Below are 16,770 nucleotides of genomic sequence, written 5' to 3'. Positions count from 1 at the left end.
AATCCTGCATGCCTACTCCCAGCTTTTTTTTTTTTCTTCTTCTTCTTTTTTGGCTACACTTTAGGAAACTAAAAGCAAGCTGTTGTGGCTTCTTGCACAGTCGCAGGAAACCAGAATGCAGGCAGGACTTCATGGGAGAGCTCACTAGGGGTCTGGACAGTGGTATATCATTACCGCCCCAGCTCTGCTGGAAATACTCCACATGATACATTTGCTGCCTTTATGTAGTAATCATCTGGTAAGCAACGTGAAACGAGTTTGCTGGGGCTCAGCCCGGTTTCCCCAAAACACAAAAACCTGACACTTTATTTGTCCTCAACAAGCTCTGCAGACCCCACAGATAAGTAGCGAATTAAAGGGCCTGAACTACCCTTTCCCCACAGGCCAGTCAAATCCAGCTTTCCTATAGACCTCTCTTGCTATGGCTGCGGCAGGGAAGCCGATTTATTCTTTGAGGTTTTCAGAGTTGACACTTTTAACTTGAAATAAAAGAAGGAAAAAGAAAACAGTTCCAGAAATCTAACCCATGATTCCTCCCTAACTCTCTGCCATTCATGCAGTCAGTTACAGTGGGTCAAAATGCTACTAATCATCAAGAAACATGAGGTACGAGACAGCAGAGAATAAATCTTCTGATATACATGAGGGTCAGAACATGCCTGAGAGTGGAAGCTCAGGGAGAATAACGAGTGGGCAGACTCTGCAAAGCTTGAAAATGGAGCTAAGAGCAGGACTTCACTGTAATTTCAGAGTCCAAAATTAACTGAAAAATCCCTTACAGCGGAAAATGACTTTATGACAAAACAAGACTTTTTGTAGAAAGCGCCAATTTTGGTCAAGAATGTTTAGGTGTGCTTGCAAAGGTGAGACCATGGAACAAAAAGAAATAATTAAAAAAATTAAAAGGGGGGGAGGAAAATATACTTTCCTGACCAACTCTAACTGTAGCTCAAATGACACTCCAAAAGAAGCAAGACTTGAGAGAAATCTAGAAAAAGCACAGAAAGCTTGGGCAAAGTGACCAAAATAAGACAGTGGAAGAGTAAGACTAGAAGATGATTAAGTGGAAGAGATACATTTTCAGGGAGATAGTTCCTTCTGATCAAAGAGAAGCCAGATTTGTGCCCATTGTAGCAAGAACGAACACAAGCTGGAGTCAGTAAACCCCACAGAGAATTTCTGGATGCTGTAAGGGACCATTTCCTTAAACATAATTTACCAGAGAGAAAAAGATGGCTCATTTATTAATGGGTAGATCTGCATATTTATCTGCTTATTCCCATATGTTAAGAAGCCAGGATCCATTAGTACTTGCAGGGAAGATCTCCAAGAAAATATATTCAACCAAAAAAAATAGCAGCTCCTCCACAGTCTACCAGTTTGCTAATGCTTTAGAAGGCACCCTTCAGTGCAATCCTAACTTCTGTGTCAGCATGGCAATGACCACCGATGCAAGTTAAACCAATGCCCTGATCCCTCTTTCTTCTGGGTACAAAATAAAGATGTTACCTCTACTGCCTATTCTGCTTGTCTAGAGCACCTCACAGCTTCACCTCAACACAGTGCTCTCTTCCTGCCCTCAGTCATTTGTCAAATAGCAACGTCTCACACACAGTGTCTTCTAAGTCATCTGAAGATGACCTCCAAGATTATGCCCCTTCCTTCACTTCACTTTCTGGATGCTGACTGAGATACCTGGCAGCATCTTAATAAGCATGGCCCTTTACCTTTTGGCATTCCAGAAATTTACCCCATGCAAATCTTGCATGTAAAGCCTGGACTGATGGACAGGCACCACTGCTGAGCTCAGAGGGACTCCCAGTACCATGGTTTCAGGCCATCACATGATGCTCTCTTTCAGGCTGTCTAGACTAAATTCTGGCTGTGACTGGGCAATGCTGATGCCTGAATTTTCAGCCCGCAAGACAAATGCCTGCCCCTGGTGAATTGCTCAATGCGCAGGACGAAAAAGATGCCAAGTTCCTGCGCTCATTCCTTCCGGCTGAGCAAGAAGGGGGGAAAAGAAAGCTGCTCTTGGGCAAGAGTCCTTTTTACTTTTGTTCAGACTCCACTCTTGTCCCCTGCTCTGTTGGACAGACATGGAAAAGCTTGTGCACCTCATCTTCTTGGTTTTCTTGTCAGGTAAGAAAGCGTACAAGGCCTTGGGTTTCGGTTGAGGGAAAGGGTAAAGGACTGGTGCAAAACTTTATCTTTTCCTGCACCTAGTATGAGGTACCATAAGGCTATGGGAAAAGACTGCACAAGCCTTGAGACAAAATAGCTCGTTCTGGATGCAAAGATAATAACTTCATTGTAGCATACAGTTCTTCAGGAGAGCAATACAAACACTTACTATGGAAAAGAGTCTTGCTGCCTGTCAGCGCACTGCAAGATCCAGTGCAATGCAAACAGAGGGAAACTAGAGCATTACAGTGCATTTAGCACCCTAGTTATCCTCGCCAGCTGAATTACAGCAATATCAGACTCTTTCATCAGATTTGGTTCTTTTCCCTTGATTTAACGAAGGGCCAGTGGCGATCCAAGCGCTCTGCTCTTCTCACAGGAATCCTTTGAGTCAAAACAGGAAATAGTCTTGACAGAAGTCTTGTGTGCCTCCTCAGAAAGTGAAATTGCAAAATCCTATTTGTCTGGCATTTGTAGGGGTTTGCATGTAAATTGCAGCAGCTAGGGTTTAAGCAGAGCAAAACAAAGCTCAAAGAAGCAGGGACATCTCTGAAATCTTGAGGACAATGAAATGAATCCTTTAAACTGGGGAGCACATCTCTGTAGAGCATGACTCTCCCACTCGGAGAGCAACGTTCATCTGAAATGAGAAACGAGGCACAGGATCCAGCTGGTATTCTCAGCTGACACCTTTCTTTCTCCAGCCTCACTGTGGAGATCCCAGATACTTAGAGCAGTGCAAAGAAAGATAACAGATTCAGGCTTTGAGAGCACAGAAACCTGTTTCAATTACGACAACAAATCTGAATGAGTTCAGAAAAAGAAGTTCACTATACTTTTTTCAGTAGTGAAGAACATGGCAGGAAAAATACAAATAGTAAATGGCCTGTCAGCAAAATTGCTCAGCAATTTACTGACACAAAGTTTTCCATGGGGTCATCAGCAAATCTTTAAATGCTATGATTCTGATCAAGAGATTTTTGCAATGCTGTTTGTGGTTAAAAAAAGAAATACCTGGGGCCATCCCATATCAGGAATGAAGAATCTGGTAGAACTAGGGGCAGGGAGGGGACCACAATAGAAATAGGAGAAGGAGTTACAATGTTGTGATGGATTACACAGGACTGGACTGGACTTGCAGGGCTCAAACATATTGAAGACTTGTAGCTGTTGGCTACTTGGAGAGCAAAGACCCATTTTTATGCTTTCCTCTAGTCAAGCCTGAAAATCCTTTTTTTTTTTTTCCTTCAGTTTACAGTTCACTCAGAATGGTTGAAATTATTTTAAGAAGCGTTATTAAAAGGCTCAGCCAGCCCAAAGTCCTCATAATAACCTATTTTTCAATTTACTTGTTTTTAGCACTACCTAGAGTTTCATAGAAGCCACTAGTGCCTGAATTGTTTTCCCTTGAAATATAGAGATTTCCATAAATACCACATTGCATTTCTCTCTGGAAGTATTACTAGTTTTGACTGTCCCTTCTCCATTTGTCTACCGTAAAGCGGAATGGAAATTAGAAAGAAGGAACTAAGGCAAGAAAGCAAAGCAGCTGAACACAAGTTGTCAACAGGACTAAAATTAGTAGGATATTAAAAGATAGGGTGAAAAAAATTGCAAAGACCTAGCGTTAAACATCAAGATTTGGATTAGGACTTAACCTTTTAACAACTAACCGGACGCTGGTTTGTAGTTGTCACTTTAATTCCAGCTTTTGCTGGGGCTGTGTTGCTTCTCCCTGGCCCTGTGTAAAGAGCCTTAAAGTAGGGATAAAATTCATGGGCATTTACTGCAAAGGATATTTTCAGCAGCAGAGAGTACTCTCTTTTCAGAGCCAAATCTGCATGTACGAACATATGTGGAAGGCCACAAGGCTGCAACCTGAAGCAAGCTGCCTTGCCTGTATCCAAATAAGCAGCTTGGATGCTGCAAAGAAGTGGTGTGTTGTGACAGCAAGAACATGTCTACCTGAGAGTTACTCAGAAAAAGTTTGACGTTATTCGGGCAACCCATGTTTTTATGAGCTGCCTTGTATAAAGAGCTTTTGAAAAATCAAGACAACTTGCCTGGTCCCAAGACAATATACTTGAATGTCCAGCTTCATGCTCCTCAGGACCAGTGGAATACGCAGGTTTATATCTAATCCTTTAGTCAGGCTGACAAATTGCCTCCTCTTACTGGGCAGGATCCCAATAGCTACAGAAACCATGGCGTGGCTGAGTTCCAGACTGCAATCCAGGGCAGGCATCACAAGGCCAGAAGGGAAAGACAAGAACCAAAATTTGCTGAGCTTCAGAAAATCTGCAAATATTAATGAGGACGATACGTCCACCCTCCTTTAGTCCCTCACAAAAGAACGCCTTCCTGGCAAGAGCCTAATGACATACCCATTAGAGGGATCAGTGTAGAAATATTTCAAGAAAGTCTGAATAAAGACTCTGAATCTGGACACGTTCATCTTTCACAAGGGAGGTGGACAGGTGTCACAGCCCTACAATAAAGATTCTACTGTAGATAGCAGCCATCACTAGAGCTGTAGAAGAGGAAAAAAATATTTGTTTAGCATGAACATAGTGATAAGAGATAGGCATGAGAGAGACTTGGCTTATGGCTTCCTCCTTCTGTCCCAGCACCCTGTGCTGCAGAGAACATCACTGTGGTCTATGGAATGGAAGGTGGGACCGTTTCCATCAACTGCACCTATAACCCCTGGCAGCAGCGGTGGAGAGAAAAGAGCTGGTGCAAGCAGGTTGATGAAATCAAGTGCCAACATGTGGTGAGTGCCCGCCGCTTCTGGCTGCAATTCCTGAAGAACAGGAATGGCACCACTTCCATCAGTGACAATGTCCATGAAGGGGTCCTGACAGTGACCATGAAGAGACTCAAGAAGCAGGATACTGGGCTGTACCACTGCAAAACTGACTACTTAGGAGAAACAAAGACCTTAAGGAAGGTGCAAGTGGAAGTGCTGACAGGTAGGTCCTGGGGCTCTGAGTTTCATGAGTTCACAAGTTCCTACTTAAATTTCAGGCATGTCTGCAGATGCCAGTGCCTCGCTCTGGCAAACATCTACTGTTGTCTGACCTGTCTCTGTACTTCATATGCCTCTTTCTAGTACCTGATTTACAGCAACATGACCTCACTGTTGCAGGACATCCAATGCATGTCTCTCCCCTTATCAGCACCCAGATTAATCCTTTGGCACATAGCCCAGTGCCCAATCTCACCTTGGTTATCTATGCCTAGCTGAGATACTGGAGTTGGTAACATCAATGCATATCACCTTTAAACACTTGCAGACTAAACTTCTCTGTTTTCTAGTACCAGGTATAGTGCAGACTGAAATGCTAGAGGAGCCTAGTGCTGTGCAGAGCATCTCCAGGTAAATCATAAAACTCATTCTTATGCTGTGATCTCTAACCTTCCTAGGGCTGAAACAGATTAGCATTTGCACCTCCTTTGAAGCTGAGGAGAATGCACCATGTCATGTTCTCTACTTCTTCCTAATCCATGAAAACTTCCAGACCTGCTGTGTGGTTTCTAAGTAGCAGCTGTTTCCTAATCCTGAAAAAGCACCATTTCAATGCCAGGCAAAATAATTCCTGCAGATCATAATGAATCTATATGTGAAATCTTACAGTTAAAAACTATTATATTTGTTCTAACCTTCCAGATTCTGTTGTGCGCAGGTAGGGCTGCCTAGCGCAAGGGATGTTATTATCTTTGCATTGTATATTGCCAAAATGCAAGAGTTTCTTTAAAGGTTGAACCATGCCCTTCCTAGTTAAGCCTCACTGTTGTATTTATGGTTCCCCACAGCATCCCTCCTGAAGCTGATTTCACCGTCTTCTATGTCATTACCGGATTCCTGGTTACTAAGTTCCTGGTGGCTGTGCTGATCTTTACTGTTGCCAGCAGCAGGAAAAACAGAGACACCGACACAGAGGAGAAGAACCAGAGCCTCAATGAACAGCAGATCCTCCCTTTCCCTGCTGGCCTGGCTGAGCATGCACGGGATAGAATCAGCCCCTCCTGGCAAAACACTGCTTAGAGTTGATCCAAAGACAACAGGGAATTGCACGGCAAAGGACGTCAAACATTCACAGGCAAAGAAAGCTTTGCCACCAGCCATAAGGATCACCTACTAAACATAGGTAGCAATGAACCTATCACTCTGGTGAGGGAATGCCAGGACCTGCCACTTTTTCTCATTGCCTCTGACCCATATTTTTTTCAACACAACAGAACTGAAAAGATGCTGCCAGTAACCCCTGAACCTGATGGAAGGAGACGGGAGCGGGGGCTGGAGGGGAGGGATTATATAAAGTATTTCTGCCAAGAGATCCAGCACAGACTTGCCTGCATGCAGAAATGCTTCTGCAGGAACAGGAAAGGTGAGAGCGCACTTCTCGGTTCTCCTCTAGCCCAGTGCCAGGCCAGATAAACCTTTGCTGCTCTGCACAGCTACTGACAAATGCTTTGTTATAAATTATTACTTACAGACTACAGACACATCAGTGACTATAAACAGAAGTTCAAGTGATGCCTCTCAACCACCACATGTTTTTGGGAGCAGTTCACAAGCTCTGTAAAATACTCATCCATAAGATGTAAGAAAGGAAAAACCTTACTGTGTCTCAAATCTCCAAGGAATTTTAGATTAGTGTTAAAGAGCTAATATCTCTACAAAACCCCTGAATGTTTCCACCCAAAAGCATGAAATATAGCCAGTAGTGGATGGTTTGTATAAAAAACTAATATTACTATGTGTCTAGAAATCAGCTTTGTAACTGAGATTCCTCCCTCTAAAGGCTGAAGCCATTATCATAGCGATGGCAATGCAGTTCTGCAGAGGCGCCAGGAACTGCACCATACCACAGGCAGAGTTATTCCAGATGGTCATCCCTAGTATCGGTCCAGTAGGGTCTGAACAGAGACCCATCAAGTTCATGTCATCTCAGAGTCTTCAAGGTGTTGAATGGACTCGCTCCCAAAGATTACCTTGGACAGTGTGGATCTTTGCTGTATAGTTGCTATGGAAAGGCATAACGAACTGCAAAACATAACAGAATGAGATGTGAAATCTACACTTAGCTCTGAGCCTGCTTCCTAGTTTCTCAAGTGATTTTGCAAAGAATGAAGTGTTTTGCTGTATTTCTCCCTGAAATTTTTCCACTCGCTTAGGGGGATGTTACCAACATGTGATCATTGCTCATCGCTCCCAAAAGAGAAGCTACATTTGGAGCTACCAGGAAGAGTTCTCATTATATAATGCTGAACTTCACAAAAAAATTAAAAGTCAACAAGCATTCAACTAAGCCCACTTTTCTTCTCCAAACCCACATGTGTGCATTCACACTTCTTTTCCCTACATTGCTTGCAAAGCTAAATAAAATCAACTTTGATTATCCTGCTTCGTGTGACTTCATGATAAAGAGCTGGAGTTCATCAGATCATAATATATCAGCTACAGAAGAGGTAACCCTTAGAACACGCTGGTGTGTTTATAACATACAGATATGCTCTGAGACACCTCTGAGCAGCCTGACACATCCAACCAGCTCCATTTAGCAACATGCAGAAACAGCAGCTCAGCTGCTGTTCAGGGTTGTGTTCTGCCTAAACTAATTCCTTTGGCTTCCAGAGGGTAAATTAGCCCGTATAGAGTCACACGCCAATGCAGCTGTGCTGCCAACACAAAGCTAGCTTTGGTATTCCCAGATGGTACTGTAGTGCCCAGCGTAGACATATGCTATAAGACAAGGGAATTGCTCTTCTAACCAGGAGGTCTGGGTCCTATTCCCAGTTTCGATCTGTTGAGAGACCTCAGGTAGAGCCATTCACCACCTCTGCTGTGGCAGCGGGCATAACGTTGGTTCTCCACCACCACACAAATGCTTTGAGAAAGAGCGGTGGAAAACTTGCATGGAAGTGCAAAGCTGCAGCAATGAACAACATGTACAACTGAAAGCTGCTCTGTAATGTGTTAAGGTGGCACTAGAGACAGAAAGTGCCTATTTCTTTTCCAGCCATACAGCTTGATTGCTAAATATGGCTATCTAGACAGTGATACCTTTAAAGTGAAAAGCAACCAGTAAACATTACGCAGCCTTCCCACACTTAAAAGTATATTAAAATTGTGGTTAAAAGATCTTCTCAGCAACTCCCAACTGGCATCATCACTCTGGGGCAGCAGATGATAGTAAGTGACAAAGCAAATTAGCTTCCTCAACACTAGAGAATTTCTCAGTGATAAAGAAGCTGTGGGCTACATTTTTTTCCTCCATGACCTAAACTACTTTCTGCTTCAGGATGGGGGGTTTTCCAGCCCTGCTGCTCTTGCTGGCACTACCAGTTAAGGCTCAGAGAGCATCAATTTTCTTCTTTCTTTAGAAGGATCACGCATGGCAGGAGAGGACCTGCAAGTGTTTCTGCAAACAGAGGGAGAGTCCTTCAAAACTAACTGCTCATCTGACATGCACAAGAGTTTACATGAGATGAAATTCTGGTGCAAGGAGCTATCAGAGAAATCTTGTCCAGTCTTAGCCTCGAGTTCCCCTTTAACAGAAAGGATGAACCTTAACCATGCGCTGCGTCGTTCAGTCGACCAGACAGACATTGGACGTGGCTGGATTTCTGTGATCAAGAGAGCACTTCGAAGAGACGATTCTGGCATATGTTATTGTGAGGTTTGTGTTGATCTGCAGAATAATCTACTGCAAAGAATACAGATGATGGTTTCAGCTGAGGGTGAGCTATGAGGTCAATGTTTCTGACATGACTGAAAAACAGAAAAAATCACAAGTATCTTTTCTCTAAGAGATTTCATTTCTAACAGCATTCAATGCCCAAATAAGCACCTCAGTTTTCCTATCTTTTTCTCTAAAATGGTATGACCTTTCATAGCTTACTCTATCTCTTCTAAAATACTTGGCTCCTGCAGTAGCTGTCCTTTCCCTCTGATCTGTTACAGGATCCAAACTTGTAAAGGAAGCAGAAGCCAGATCTAATTTGTCCCTCTGGCCACGATATAATCATTGAATAGTTAGGTTTCCAAAGCATGATTCAGCCAAGCAGCAAATTTTTTGCAAGACTTAAAAAAACATCAGAGGACCACAACCCAAAGGATAGGAAACTGGATTCACATTATGTGCATTTTTGTCCTAACCCTGCTACTAGCCCTCTGGTTGGGCTTGCGCTAGATGTTCTCATTTAGACATTTGATAACAGGTACTATTCAACAACTTAAAACTCTCAGCTCTTTCCTGAGGAGCTGTTTGATTCCATTCAAGTGGCTCAACTGCATTAATAAAGATTCTTCTTTGGTAAATAGTAAAGGGTGAACATTCTTGAGCAGCTTCGCAGTTTCACGGCTAACAAGCAAGCAGCAACACTGGAGCATCCTGCAAGCCTCCAAAGCAGGATTTTTTAGTATGAGGGAAAGTCACCAGGGATGGAAGTATGTGGGAATGTCACCTGCTGTTGTGTTTTTTCAAGGGGAAAATTGGAATCTGGATGCAGATTCAGAGGCCATTTCATTTCCCACTAAGAAGTGGGGGACTGCCAAGCCCATAGATGAGAGCAATATAGACCAGCGGTTAAACAAACAAACAAGCAAGCAAACAAACAAAAATACACTGCAGAATTTGAGTACTCCTCAAGTACTATGAAAATCTGTAGAAGGCTCTATCGGTTTCAGAAGCACTAGTTGAGGCCTCAGCTGAAGATGCTCAGTTTGACCGTGTTCTTCCTTTCTGCCTACTTAAAAAGGGATGACTATATGGCCCATGCAGCACCGCAATGTCTCTGCCTCTTGTACGAGCAGCTTAGCCTGAGACCAACCCCAACTGAACAACATAGCAGGTCAGATGAGAGTCATTACCAAGCCTGATCAAAGGAGACCCTAACAGTGATCCTGATCAAAGACAGACCCTGAGAAGGGCTACTGCATCCTGATGAGGGATGCCTTTGAACTCTAGTAGCACTTCAAGTGAGTGCAGGAAGAGAATTTGAGCTCCCGAGTGCTCCTCAGACTTGCCACATCCCAGTTGGGCATGATCCTCTGTGGCAGTAGAACACTGCTGACCTCAATGGAACCATATCTGTTAGGGACAGCAAGAGTAGTATTTGCATGCTACATTTTTATCCTGGAACCATAATCCTTTTTCAAACACACAAAATCCCCTCCCAAATCAACCTAGTCACCTCTGGTGCTGTAAATAGTAATGTTGATATCATGCCCTTCCCTGCAGGAATCTTTATGCTGTCATGCTGCTGAGTTCCCTCCTGGCTACAACTGCTCTAATTGCTACTGTGTAGTCCTTGCCACCACTTACATCATAAGGAAAAAGGCAGGTAAAGCTCCCTAACCCTCTTGCCTAGTTTTCCTACCTTTAGGGGTTGTTTTCCCACCCCCCTGAATGTAAGGAAGGTCTATTCATAGGTGTCATTGTCCATGGAGGCAACGAGACTGAGCTGAAAGCAAAACGCAAGATGCAAGTTGAACATAAAGGGAGGGAGAGGGGGGTATTCACTTTTAAAGTGAAAAGGTAAAGGTGTGGTTTTACAATCAAAGAACATTCTCTCCTTCCTGCCAGGAAAAGGGATGGACTTTGAGAGACCTCCTGCTATCAGACAAGCAGCGCTGCAGGTAAGAGGGCATCAGAATTTCCACATTCTTTGTGCTTTGTTTCATCTCTGCCATGCGTAGTTAATAGACATAGAAGGGAGAGATGGAAGGACAGCGAGAAGGATTCCCATTGTCCGTGCTCACTTTTGCCATCAGTAAAGCAGCTATGCTCTGCAGTCTGAGTTACAAGGATAGATGTATCCAGCTCATTCTGGTCTAGCCAAGCTCACTGAATAATAGCAATGATGCTGGGGTCCTGTGGGCTTCACCTTGAGCTAGCCTTGCCAGCTCTGCGTTCACCACTCAGCAGGTGTTATAAAGCACGGAGCAGCATGCATCCTACAGTGGATGCATTGCTATGAACACTCAGGCTAGCAAGACTGAAGTTAGCTGTCTATACTTGTGATCATCTGACTTCTGGCTGCAAAGTGGACACGAGCTAACTCAATTGCTTGAGTAAGTCATATCCCTTCTGCACATCTTTATTTATATTACCCAGAAAATAAATATAATTACAAATAAATAACTTAAACATTTATTGGCCTTGGATCTTCAGTAACATCAGCAAAGTTTCATATCAAAGGAAAACTTCACTAGTTGCAATCCCCCTAAATACACAGTGTGCTAACTGTTGCTGCACCTTTCTACCCAGGCCTTTAAATATTAGGGAGCAGAGCGTTGTCTAAAAGAAGTTCTCTGAACTTCTCTGAGGATACTTTCCATTTTCCCAGGCATCCTCTCCCCTCTTCTGCCGTTTTAGGATATAAGGAATAAATATTTGTATTTGTAGATAAACTAAGACTAATAGTTGGAAGCAAAAAAAGCTAAATTTCTTTTTAACTTCTCATTCTTCATGATTTTTTAAAAGGATATAAGAAACAAAGCAAGCAGAATGCCAGATGGGGAACTGAAGCACAATGTAGTATATGCTGTGATAAGGCACCAACCTCAACCAAAGTCTGAAGATGTTATATACATCAACATACAGCCTTCCCCAAAAGTTTTCTTCCACCTTCAAGAACCACCAGGCAACTCAGTTTCCTCAGGGCCTGTGGAATATGCTACTGTTATTTTTCGAGCCACAACTTCTCATTCTGGAACCGAAAAAAAACAAACAGGTCCACCTAAACAAAGCAGCACGAAGCCTTGGACTTATTCATGACATTTTTCTGACCTGTGCTCAGAAACAAGCTATTTGTAAGCAATTGCTGAAGCAGGATACAAATGGAGTGCGAGGCAAAAGGCAGCAGAAAGGATGCAGCACACAGATGTACAGAATTGCCCTGAAGAAAATAACGACACTTTTCTAATTGCACAGCATCACAGTTCAACTGTTGATAAGCAAATCCAGTGGAAGGCTGGGATATATTTGCTTTCTTTAAATTGCTCTATTTTTAAACAACAGGCAACTATAAACCTAAATACAGGAAAACTGGCTTTCTCTGATACCAACTGCCACAATGTCCCAGCCAGCAAAGGACAGTGAGATATGGGAACACGATACACTTCCTTTCATGCTTGCAACTTCTCCAACAGCTCACTTACATATACATATATAAAATGTTAATCACCCCCCACGCTCACAAGGCCCAAAATAGCAAAGTATTAAGGAATCTGCTTAACTTCAAGCAGGAGTTCTTTGGCTGATTTCAGAAAGACAATTCACACAATCGACATGTCTTCATAAACAAGTGTCTTGTTGAAAAACATTTGTTTATATTATAATATCAAATGTCTTAAATTTAAATACATGGGTACAGAATTACTGGTACTAAGCATATAACTTTGTATTTCCGTAGACTTTGGTGGTTGCTGTTTTTTAATGTTATTTCCATGCTACAATATAAATTATCTTGACTTTATTGCAAATTACACATATTTTGATCAAACAGCTGAATCCCATTATCATGGTAATAGGTGCAAACATCTGTGAAGGATTACAGATCAATCTGAAAATTCATCTGACTGAGATTCTCATCTTAGCCTGTGAGTTGGGCCCAAGGCTGCTGAATATGATACAAAAATGCCCTTTTTGGGTATTAAAGATTAGAGGAAGAGTCCAACTTAGGTACTGGGTGGCATAGAAGGAAAGGATTGTGAAAACACAGAGAAAAGCAATCCATGAATTATGTAATTTGTGTACAAACTCCACTCTGCTCATGAGTTCTCATGCAACTCTGAGGAAGGAGGGAGGAAAGAAGGGAAGAGGGCAGGACGGAGAGAGAGAAAGAGAGAACCAACAAACAAACTTCTGTTGCCTGGGCTGATGGGGCTGTCAACATCTTTTCCATTTCATCCGAGATGGTTGTCTGGCAAATCATCCTTATCCATAGCTGATGTTGACCCTCTATTACAAACTCTCTGAAAACAAAGCTAGAAATAACATTACTATAATAGCTGAAGAGGTCAATTTTTGGCTTCCTAAACATAGAGTCTCGCATGATTGCATTCCTCACTTCCTGTCCTAACTTCCTATTTTCTGTTCTTGTATACTGCTATTTCCTTCCCCTCCCCCCCCGCATCACTGCATTGACCAACTCTGGAAAGAATTAATGACTGACACCCTTGTGCTTGGGGCCTTTTTGTGAGATGGCAAAACCGTTTGTGTGGGGACCATAACATTAGGGTCTGAAATGATACCACAATAAGAAAGAGCAATGGTTAATGTATTAGGCTTCAATACCCAAATTCAATTCCTTATTTAGTGTGCTTGCCTCTTTGAAAGCACCTAAAACTCCACGTACCCAAGTTGGTTATCTGGATGCAATGGCATACACAATAAAAGCTCTGAGGTGCTCAGATTCTAAGGCAATAGGAGTGAAATACCTAAGTCACAACAGAAAGGCAAAAACCAGTATACACCAGTAAGTCTACCAAGCTGAAAATTCACTGTCATATGAAGCTAAGGATATATCTAGGGGCAGTTTACCTCTATTGATGGCATCAGTTCTCTACCACAAAATCTAAATATGTAACTGCCTGTTCTAAAACAAGAGACACAAGAAATATTCTCAAGTCTTTCTCAACTTGAAGCATCTTACAAGTATTTTCCTCCTGTTCAAATGATGGAGATTTGCTAGTAACCTGAACAGCCTAAAACGAGGACAGAATTATCTGAAGACCTGGCTTAGATTTGCATGTTTGGTAGTTAAGATAGGAAAGCATTAGTAGCCCATCCAATCCACTTTTTAGACGTGGAACTGCATTCAGGAAAGCTCTAACTTACCTACAAGGAACCTCTGGACATCTGGGGCATTACAAACCTGCCACGTCCTCAGATGAGCCTGATGGATACAGCTAGTTGGTGACCTAGTTCTATATTGGCTGTCTGAATAACAATGTAGATTGGTGTCTGGATAATGTCTCAGAACTCTTCCCAGCTTATCCTTCATTTGATGGTACTGGAAATAAATTTGCAGTGTTCTAGAAACTGGGCACATGACATGGACATGGCACATCTAACAACGTAAGAGGACAGGAGATTTTAGGAGATCAAGGCTATTGGTCAATACACTTCACTCTAGTGCCTCCAGACATCTCTGTCCTTTTACAGGATGTAGTTAAAACTCACTCTAAATCTAAGCATTTTCAGCAGCCTTTGCTGAAATGTTAATCTGTTTCTTCTTTGTCTCCCTTCAACAGCAATACACAGTAACAGGACTGTTTTCAACTTTAATAGGCAGTAAAAGTACATCCATACCAGTAATGGCTGGGCTGCTACATCTTTTACCACCTGCTGAAGGCAAAGAGTTCTTGCCCTAAGTAGACTACAAAAACAAAACAATGATACAATAAACTACACTCTATAGATTCTGCAATACTCGTTGTTACTGTCATCTGAGTATCTTCCAGTAGCTGATTTGCAAACTGGGTAAATTTTGCCACATGCATAAGAAACCATAGAGACTTGAATAAGAGATACAGAGATGGAAAAGACAACGTTTTATTTGCCACTATATAAATCATCCAATTTTGCTCCATGTCTTCAAAGATCCAGAAAAAACAAAATGGGAAAGTAAGCTGCATTTTGGATCTACTGCCTGGGAACAAAATAATGGAGACCAAGGAGTCTCCTGCTAGACAAAGGAAAGTTAGCCCACTCCTCTTCCTCTGAACGGCACCAAAACTCGAGAACGTTTTTGGAACAAATGTTTGTCAGTAACTCCTTGAAGTACAAAGAAACCCTGAAGTTTTGTTGCATGGGGAACCTAAGGAACAGAGAAAAATCCATCACTCACCAGGCCTAGTTACCTCACATTAGTAGCACAGAATTTTATTCATTCTATTCACTTTTGAACACCTGATCAATTGTTCTCAACTTCCTGCCTTACTTCTCCCCCATCCCCAGCAATTGCAAAATATTGATTACCGAAAAACAAAACTAAGCAAGGACAAGATCCTGGCAACCGTGACTAGCTCAGGATTAGCAGATATAAGAACTTCTCTCCAAAGTAAGGGATCGCTTTAAATTAGTCTGCTCCTGGTCTTGTTAGGGAACTGAAAAGAATTTCAAATTTAAAAAAAAAAAAAAAAAGCTGTAAAAAGCAGTATCTGAATGACTTTGTAATCAGATAACCTATTATGATCAGAGGGCATTCTCTCCAAACCTATGATGCCTGTTTATTCCCTTGGGCACTGCCGTTTATGCTCTTCTGCATTCATGAATCTTCAGCTGTGCTGTCCTTGGGGATTTATTCTGCTCTATTTGCCAACAATCACATTTCCAGTATTTCTGCATTTCACCATGACTGCAGAGCTGCCAGCAATTCAGTGACCGAAAACCTGGCCAGCTTTCTTCAGGACCCATACTGATCATCAACTTGTGGGGCCTTTGCAGCACATAACGACAGTGTCTGAGTTAGGAGGCTAGACTGCCTTCTAAGACTGCCTAAGAGTTCTATATAGAAGATAACCCCAAACAGCGGGATCGAACTGGAAGCTCTGAACAGCCTGCTGGACGAGCTTCACTCCCAACTCCCCTAGAGGGACACTATCCTCTTAGCTTAGGCACTTAAAACCAAGCTGTTTTACAGATAGGGTAAAGATAGGCTGCTCAGTTCACTCTGAAAACACTATTAAGGCATCCACTGCAGGAGAGAGAAACACAATGATACTGGGGACACAAGTTTTCTTTTTTGTAGTCTGCTGCCAGCTGGTGATATTCAGGTAGGCTCTGAACCTCTGCTGGTGGAGAGATGATTTTTGCATCAGCAAAGGCAGAACCCAGCTCTAAGAACAGCAATAGCGACTACCGTTCTTTCTAAAGCGTATAGCTACAAATACCTGTGAGGTTCAACGTATCCCTTCTTGCAAGAACACAGAGAAGAAATTAGGTACAGCATGATGTTTTGTTTCTTACACAGTTGCTTTTATCCCAAAGAGCTTTAAAACTGTAAATACACACAAGAACTATTTCAATAATACTCTGATAACATACAACTACTTTCTAACACACAAAAAGACTGCCTAACTGTGCAGGACCTCATTCTTGATAATAGTATTTATCATATTCTTAATGTTTCAGTTACAATACTGCCAAGAGATCCTGAGCAGCATGCGTGGAAGAAATAGCATGCCCAAGAGGGATTAGTAGACAGACACAGAAGCTGAGTATCTCTTAAACCTTTGAAAGCCTGCCCAATCCTCTTAAGAGGAAAACTTCCTTTTGTACCAAACCATAAGAAATAAGGCCTTTGTAAGGGTGTCCATTCAGTTATATTTGGACAAAGAGGTAACAACATGATATTGAAGTTTGAGGACAAGAAAAGACGCCACCTTCGTGGAAGGTAACAAAGAACATAAAGGTAGGAATGTCTTGGGGGGGAAAAAAAGGCATTGGGGTAACAGGCAGTTCGACTGCCTTCGCTTACGCTTATGTGACTCTGAACAGATGCCGTTGCTGCACCAATTAGGCACTCCCTATGCTCCAGGGAAGCTTTCTATAATCACTGGATCCTCCT

General features: G+C 42.4%; 2 protein-coding genes across 2 annotated transcripts; both read left to right on the top strand.

Moving 5' to 3' along the window:
* The first annotated feature begins 1,905 nt into the window (after window positions 1–1,905).
* Window positions 1,906–7,591, top strand: LOC104142085 (triggering receptor expressed on myeloid cells 2). Its single transcript, XM_009671801.2, has 4 exons — window positions 1,906–2,142; window positions 4,812–5,156; window positions 5,503–5,563; window positions 6,001–7,591. Exons 1-4 carry the CDS (start codon window positions 2,100–2,102, stop codon window positions 6,230–6,232), a joined length of 681 nt encoding a protein of 226 aa, XP_009670096.2. The 5' UTR covers window positions 1,906–2,099; the 3' UTR covers window positions 6,233–7,591.
* Window positions 7,592–8,332: 741 nt separating this feature from the next.
* On the top strand, window positions 8,333–13,798 carry LOC104142107 (uncharacterized). The gene is made up of 5 exons (XM_068918240.1): window positions 8,333–8,383; window positions 8,575–8,870; window positions 10,434–10,536; window positions 10,779–10,831; window positions 11,679–13,798. Exons 2-5 carry the CDS (start codon window positions 8,586–8,588, stop codon window positions 11,970–11,972), a joined length of 735 nt encoding a protein of 244 aa, XP_068774341.1. The 5' UTR covers window positions 8,333–8,383; window positions 8,575–8,585; the 3' UTR covers window positions 11,973–13,798.
* Window positions 13,799–16,770: the final 2,972 nt, after the last annotated feature.

This window comes from Struthio camelus, chromosome 24 (genome assembly GCF_040807025.1).
Source record: "Struthio camelus isolate bStrCam1 chromosome 24, bStrCam1.hap1, whole genome shotgun sequence".
Taxonomy (NCBI): domain Eukaryota; kingdom Metazoa; phylum Chordata; class Aves; order Struthioniformes; family Struthionidae; genus Struthio; species Struthio camelus.
Note: the sequence above shows the minus strand (reverse complement) of the source record. Positions and strands in the feature narration are given on the sequence as shown.

Bases quoted from the DNA above. Each gene is read 5' to 3' on its own strand.
- LOC104142107 (XM_068918240.1), top strand. From the start codon at position 8,586: ATGGCAGGAGAGGACCTGCAAGTGTTTCTGCAAACAGAGGGAGAGTCC. The intron at 8,871-10,433 runs GTTTGTGTTGAT...CCTTCCCTGCAG, and splicing joins CTGGCATATGTTATTGTGAG to GAATCTTTATGCTGTCATGC. The intron at 10,832-11,678 runs GTAAGAGGGCAT...ATTTTTTAAAAG, and splicing joins TCAGACAAGCAGCGCTGCAG to GATATAAGAAACAAAGCAAG.
- LOC104142085 (XM_009671801.2), top strand. From the start codon at position 2,100: ATGGAAAAGCTTGTGCACCTCATCTTCTTGGTTTTCTTGTCAG. The intron at 2,143-4,811 runs GTAAGAAAGCGT...CTTCTGTCCCAG, and splicing joins CTTCTTGGTTTTCTTGTCAG to CACCCTGTGCTGCAGAGAAC. The intron at 5,157-5,502 runs GTAGGTCCTGGG...TCTGTTTTCTAG, and splicing joins GCAAGTGGAAGTGCTGACAG to TACCAGGTATAGTGCAGACT.